The sequence below is a fragment of the Cicer arietinum genome, chromosome 4 (assembly GCF_000331145.2).
Source record: "Cicer arietinum cultivar CDC Frontier isolate Library 1 chromosome 4, Cicar.CDCFrontier_v2.0, whole genome shotgun sequence".
NCBI lineage: Eukaryota > Viridiplantae > Streptophyta > Magnoliopsida > Fabales > Fabaceae > Cicer > Cicer arietinum.
Genome location: NC_021163.2, coordinates 60,349,706 through 60,357,436, shown reverse-complemented (window position 1 = coordinate 60,357,436; position 7,731 = coordinate 60,349,706). Strand labels below are relative to the sequence as shown.

The following is a 7,731-nucleotide window of genomic DNA, read 5'->3' as shown; positions in this document are numbered from 1 at the left end:
TGTCCTACTCCTTGGAGGTTGCAATCTACTAGAATTTATCAAGGTTAGCAATGTAGAAAAGACTAAGATGCAACCAAACAAATAAATAAAATTCTAAGAACCAGAATAAACAGCATCTACCAAATGGTCCAACTCTTGAAAATACTACAGGAAAGCAAAAAAAAAAATGAATGCTCAGTGAAAGGAAAACCCCAAAAGATGCATCTGATGCTGAGGATAAGAGCAATTATCTTGGATGTTAGATCATGATTAAACAAATATACAAACAATATGTTGTCTTCTCGTATTTTGTAGTCAATTGTGGGAGAAAAGTTACGAAAGAAAGAAAACACAACCATGGAAAAATCATCTTTTTCCAATGGAATAACAAGCAAAAGATCAATAATACACATTATTCATCTCTAAAAATGCTTTCACCGAGACATATACATCGTGTGAAACAAAACATTCAACACTAAAGTGTATAACTGCTGCATCTTACCCCAAATTTTGAGAAATACAACTTCTGCCACTCTGCAATGGTCTCGCCGCTTTCCATACGAACAGCATCCCCCGGGTTGATACCATGTAACCCTGAATGCTGCAATATCATAAAAGATAAATCATTAAGTGTGCAATGTTTACAATGGCATATGAAAGTAATGTTCAAGGAGGTTAAATAATGCTGCAAGTCATCGCTACAATGTAGAACCAGTAGCCATAATTTACCTCGCAAAACTTAAGTATGGACATGTGGCAACGATGGCAGGAGCAAACAATACCAAGAAGTCCTGTATTGCTAAGAAGAAGATGGCCACCTTGCAATTCAACAATACAAATCTGAGTTCTCAACAAATATATGAACATTAACCAAACAGAAAATATGAACTTCTCCCACTCACTTATTCCCATGCAGAACACACGAGGACACCCACTCATAGACGAAGTGGCATACTTAGCTGAGAACCATTCAAAAGCCATTTTTGATGTGGGTTGCATATTTGAGCTGCAAAAGTTTAGACCAGAAGCAGGGCTAGGAACAGGGAATTGCCCTATAGAAGAAAAAGAATTTTGTGCCCTCTCACCACCGGTAAATGTTGGCCAAAAAGAAATATTACTGCTCTGAATATCACGAAATAGAGTATTACTACCACTATTCATACCAACCAGTGCTCCGGAAGAAATTTAAGGAATGTGTCTGACAAATTGACAAGCTTTGCAGGTTATGGATTATGATTAATTAATTTTTCTGTTATCGGCATTCCACTTTCAAGAGAATCAACAACAGCATTCCCAATTGCAATAGTGCAGTGACCAGATGAGATCATGAGATTCAAAGCTTTGGATCACACAACTCTGGGAAATTACACTGCCACAACAATGGAGGGCCATAAAGGAGAGCCAGGAATTAATTTCCAGTGTAGGCATCGGCTGATCCACGATTGGTTGAATGAAAACTGTGGGGTAAACAGGGCCTTGCATTCCTTGAATAAATTTAGATCTTACACCATGAGCAACTCATAGATAAAAACAATTACCTGCATAATAAACCACTTCTTCTCTCATCAGTGCATAAACAATGTGGCAAAAAGTTTCCAAACGGAGATGCAAGTATGAATTATCAGCTGTCTTAAGCCTCTTAGGGTGTGTTTGGATGCAAGTATAAATGTTTCTAAAAATAAATTAGATGTGATTGAAAATTTGAAATATTATATATCTATGTTCTATCAAAATTTCAAAATCTCAAATATACACTGTAATATAGATTTAGCCTTCCAAAACCCTCGATCCAAACATACCCTTAGTTACGAATAAGGATAGTATTAAATTTATTTTTTTTAAAAGACTAGCCACATTATTATTAATGAATAATAAATACAAAAGAATACCGATGTCTGAAAATCTCCAGAGATCTTATTGCTTTCCCAAAATCATCGTTGCACACCGTATTACTAGTTGCTAATTTAAACAAGTACATGCATGCAACTTTGATTCATGATTTCATGCCAAGCGGAATTCCATGAAGGGTCCAAAATAAACATGAACAAAAAAAAAAAACACTATGTACGTATAGCATCACACAATATATCATCCTCTTAATTGAATCAGTTCATATGATAACTTAATTACTTAACCAACGTAGTGAAAGAAGAAAAAAAATCACATCACTTCACATGAACGTCGCCGCTAAACCTTGCAACAACACATTGCATCAGATCACAACAACAATGCAAACAGAAAAAACGACTAAACAACACGCTTTCACATAAGGAAATTCGAGAAACGAACATTTTACAATCGTATTAAACTATGATAATCACCAGAGCGCACAAAGAAAACACACTACGAAACAAACTGTGAATGCAAAACCGAACAAACGGAAGCAAAGAAACTTCAAAATAAGAAAAGGAAATTACTAAATTAGTTACCTGATCCTTACGGTTCTCTCGAACGAAGAAGATTAAACCGTCGCATATTTCGATTGATGAAATGGCGATTCACATTGCGTCTGCCACGAGCTCCGAACGAAGCAGAATTGGAAACCCTAGGATTGAGGAGGAGTTGCAGAGAAAGAGTGAGAGTGTGAGAGAGAAAGGAAGTGGGGAGGTTACACATGAAAGTGGGGGGGTGTAGTGAGTAAAATGATGAGGATGTGTGGAGTAATCCAATACTACAAAGACTGACACCGAACTGACATAAAGTTTAAGTTGACAGTTTTTAACCGTTGATATTTGTGGTTTGTTAGCTAGTGGAGATTAGGAGCCGTTGATTGTGAACACAGCTGGTTTGCAAATATTGGAAACTGAATCCTTGTGTTGTCAAGTTGCGTGACGTGTTGCATTGGATTAACATAGCAATACAATCCAATGCAGGATTTATTAATATAGTGACAAATATCCTCTAACTTGAAAAAGAAATATTTTAAATTTGTTATTATCTCTCTCATTTCTTTATTTTTATTTCTCCACTTTCTCTCTATATTATTCTCACATCTCTCTTCTTTTTATTTAAAGTTACCCAAAGATGGGGAATTTAAAGTTAAGAGATCCAAATCTATTAGAATATAGGGACTTTGGAGAATTGCTTAAAAGTCATCGCATCTCATACATAGTCTTTACTATTCAGAGCATCTTCTCTTTGATGTTTGTTGGATCAAAATAAATAACTTCTCTTCTTTAAAACACAACTAGTCGAATAAATTTTAATTAAGTCAACATTTAAATTATAAAAATGTTGTTGATTTATATTTTTTTAAATCTAGTAAATTTTAGTGAAAATTTATAATGATTTTTAAATATTGTCATATAATAAATCATATATCAAGTCTTAAAATGTATTTTTATATTTTTTTAAGTCCACCTAAGAATTTATCCTTAGTTAAATGCATTTTGATTCTCTATTATTATTGATTATCAATTCACACAATTTGAAATTTCTATTTTATTTAAAATTATAGTTACTATTTTTGTAAAATTGTTCGATTTATGTCTCTTGTTGACTCATATCATAATATTTAATATATGATGTAGATATGTCAATAAAATAATTTATAAAATACATTTAAAAATTATATATATATATATACATATATTTGTGTGAATGTGACATTATTATTATATTTGTTTGTATATTTTATGAGAGATAGTTTATATCTACTAGTTTAATATAAATAATTGATATGAAGTATCCAATTGTTGAGATCATTAAAATGTGGTATGTGAATACTACTCATAAAAAAATAATGGTCATTATCTCTGAAAAGTAAATTTAGCTATTAAATTAAGAAAATTGAAAAAAAGTTGTAATTAAATATTTTTCTCCAACTATTTTAGTTGTTCTCTCATTTAACTTTCCACACTTTAACCTTTATTAATTATGTGTTGTTTTTTACATTTTCATGTGGCCCATTAGCGAGATCCGCATGGACCTTTAAATTTAAATTTTATTCTTTTGTTCTCTGTCTGCTACTTTAAAAATAAAAAAATCATGTAGCGGTTATTAGTTTGTTCTCTAGCCGCTAGTTGTTTTTTACATTTTCATGTGGCCCATTAGCGAGATCCGCATGGACCTTTAAATTTAAATTTTATTCTTTTGTTCTCTGTCTGCTACTTTAAAAATAAAAAAATCATGTAGCGGTTATTAGTTTTTTTTTTAGTCTCTATTATATATATATATTTATATCAAATTATTATCGCTGTTTTTTTTTTTGTTAAGTCAATTATGAGTAGTTAAATTCTATATCAACTATAAATAAGTTGAATGTTTAATATATTAGAGAGAAAATGTGTGTATCTAATACCTTAAGATTTTAAGTAGATATGTGGTGTTAAAGTTTTATGGGATCCTAAAAAATATGGTTTATTATAGCTCTCGACGCTTCCCGAACTCCTCAACAAGTGGTATAAGAGTCATCATTCGACTTGGTGGGGAAGCGAAGTTGAATACTAATGTATTAGATTCTTGAGACGAAAGTTTTCCTATCGGTTTAATCACGAGGTGTTTCTCGTTGGTAATAACAATGGTGCAAGTATAAGATGTGAAAATTGTTGAGACAAAATCTCAAATTAGTGTTTTGTTGATAATTAAACAAAAACTTAATTGAGACTTCTAATTATGATTCTAAGTATTTTGATATTTAACATGTGTATTTAAATGTGTTGAAACAATATAGATACCAAACATTAGAAAGCAAATCATATTAAAATCAAGAAAGCAAAGTCAGCAAAATTAATAACGTTCTTGACAGACTTTTGGAAAACGAATAACGTTCTTCACATCTGCCATGAATAAGAATTATCAGATTTTTATGTAAAAGATTAGATCCATTAAGTGTTATCCATTCCATATCTTCATCAGTAATATATAAGGATCAATCTAAGCAATAATTATTCCAGAATTCGAAGACTCGACAACTTGCTTCATAAAAAACATCAAGCAAAATCATTATCCAAGTCAAACAAATGCAAGTACACATGACAGGCTGTAAAGATCACTTATGTTGTACCTACAAACAGACCTGCACACGTGACTTAAAGCTTGTAATAATTTCAGACAACTGGCAAGATCACAAATACAAGTCAGTTCATCTCAAACCAATTCGAAGAACGTTATTGGTTCTCGAGAACATTCCTGGTTTCAGCAAGAACAATCATATTTTATGATTGATCTTATCCATTCGCTTACTCATGACTATTGGCCTACTAACAACGGTTAAATGAGTTGTCATAAGTTCTCTTGAAACCTATAAATAAAGTTTCACGATGAAGAACAAATCAGAACTCAAAGTGCCAAACAAAACATTATTCATTCAAATCATACTCGAGCTTCTCAAATCATTCTAAGTTGCAGTTTCATTTCTTTGTGTGATATTAGAATCAATGATTACTGAATTTTAATATATAGAATATATTTCTCAAACAAGAGTTGAGCAATATCCAGATTCTAACATTCTCAAAATAATTACTTTGTAACTCAAGACTAAATTGTTAAACATAACTTGAACAGTAGAAATCCTTTTACGATTTAAAAGGTAATTTGTAAAATCCTTTTATGAAATAGTATAAGGTAACATGTGGAAATCTTTTCTAGATAAAAAGGTAGAACCTTATAATTGACCAAGACTGGTCTGTGGAAACAGTGTGAAAACCAAGAAAGTTCTTGCTTTGAACCATTTAGTGGAAAATCTCACATTTGTGAGGACTAGACGTAACCCGTGTTGGGTGAACTAGGATATATGCTTGTGTGATCTCTCTAACCCTGTCTCTATTTATTATTTGTCTTACATTCAGTTTTTATATTGATAAGTTGATATTGTTGTTTTTCAACTAATCAAAAACGTTATTCGTTTATAACCAAGATCAATCTTGAGTAAAAACTTTCATATTTTTAATAAGAATTTTAAAAAGGGCAATTATAATTCAAACCCTCTTCCTTATAATTAATATTGTTAATTCAAAAGTTTCATTGTTGAGGATGAAAATGTTAGGTCATACGTGAATGGTTAAGTTTCAAATCGACTTTGAATGAGTTAATTGTTTGATATATGAGAATAAACTTATTTACCTAATGTCTTGCATTTTTTGGTGGACTTGTGGTGTCAAAATATTTCCTAATCTTAAGCATTTAGTGTAGTGTTGCTCTTGCACCTCCAAACTCACTAACAATTTCACTAAAAAATAAATGAGCCTAGTAACAAACATGTATTATATCACTTGAAGTAACATTTCAATTCACCCGTAAATGGTAATTCAAACTAATATTTCAAATGATGGTTATTAATAACATGTTATTGTTTTTATTAAACTTTTTAGTGTAAAAAGTTGTTATGTTGGTGAAATAATGACGTATAAAATATAATAAAAAATAATATATATGTATCTATTCACGTGACTAATGTATATATATCAACTTCAAGAGAGATAATTTATGACCACTTGTTTAATGCAAATAGGTGGTACATACTGTGTGAATGATATAAATTATAAATCTATAAAAATAAGAAAAATCAAATTGGAAAAACTAGTTATCGAATATTTTAATAAGTTGTCTTAATTGTTCATTCATTCGACTTTTTGTACTGTATTTTTCTTTCCCAACTCAAAAATTTATTGGGTTCTTTTTATAAATAAAAATTATGAGAACTAAAACAAGCATTTGGTATGATAAATTACATATTTTTTACATTTTCATGTGGCACTGGCCCATTTGCTCAAATGGTTAGAGTGTGTGTTAATTAACGTGAATATGACAGGTTTGAGACTAGCATGAACTAGCAGAGACTCAAGTATTTAATGCAATATTTTCTTTATATTTTATTTATTTTACTTTTGCTTTGAAGGAGAGAATAGACACTTGTATTTAATGTCTTAAGGTTTTGGTTGGAGTTTTGAATGAGAGAATAGACACGTGTATCTAATTTATAAGGTTTTGGTTGGAGACATGACGTGAAAGTCTTTTGTGGTCCTGAAGCATTTGGCTCATTGTAGCTTTTGGCACTCTCTCAAACTCTTCAACAAGTGGTATAATAGTCATCGTTCGACTTGGTGGGGGAAACGGGATTAGATCCTTACAACGAATGGTTTCCTGGAGGTTTAGTTTTGAGGTGTCTCCCATTGATAATAACAATGATGCAAGTATAAGATATGAGAGTCACACACTTGAGAAGGAAAATGTTAGTTCAGGCGTGAATGCTTAAGCTCCACATCAACTTTGAACGACTTAATTGTTTGATATATGAGATAATATAATTATTGACCTAATGTCTTACGATTTTTGGTGGACTTGCTATAAAAATCTTTCTTGATCTTTAGCATTTAGTGTGACATTACATTAAAGAACAAATGAGCCTCGTAACAAACATGTATTATATGTTATTGTTTTTCTTAAAAAATTTAATGCATAAAGTTGATTTGTTGATGAAATAATGATGTATAAAATATTCATAAAAATAATGCGTATGTATCACTTGGCATGACTAATATGTATACCTCAACTTAAAGAGAGATAATTCATGACCACTAGTTTAGTGCAAATAGTTGATACGTAGTGTGTAAATGTTACAAATTATACTTGTTGTCGAATATTTTGTTAAGTTATCTTAATTGTTCCTTCATTTGACTTTCCGCACTATATTTTTCTTTCACAACCCAAAAATTTGTTGGATTTTTTTAGAAATAAAAATTATGAGAGTTAAAACAATATTTTAATTGATAGATTATATATACTTTATACAACTCCATGTGGCCCATTAGC

General features: G+C 31.0%; 1 protein-coding gene across 7 annotated transcripts in view; it reads right to left on the bottom strand.

Moving 5' to 3' along the window:
• LOC101492875 (uncharacterized) overlaps positions 1 to 2,642 on the bottom strand; it is a 16,766-nt gene extending 14,124 nt beyond the window's left edge. For 3 of the 7 annotated variants that reach the window (XM_073367664.1, XM_073367662.1, XM_073367663.1), the window contains exons 1-4: positions 2,409 to 2,642; positions 882 to 1,517; positions 709 to 797; positions 482 to 580 (exon numbers count right to left, since the gene is read on the bottom strand). In XM_073367664.1, the coding sequence (XP_073223765.1) occupies positions 482 to 580; positions 709 to 797; positions 882 to 1,140 (447 nt within the window). In that variant the 5' untranslated portion in view covers positions 1,141 to 1,517; positions 2,409 to 2,642. Of the gene's footprint in view, positions 1 to 481; positions 581 to 708; positions 798 to 881; positions 1,518 to 2,408 lie in introns of those variants that run through there. The other 4 variants (XR_001143800.3, XM_004498704.4, XM_073367665.1 and 1 more) reach the window with 4 other exon arrangements.
• Between the last annotated feature and the right edge of the window lie 5,089 nt (positions 2,643 to 7,731).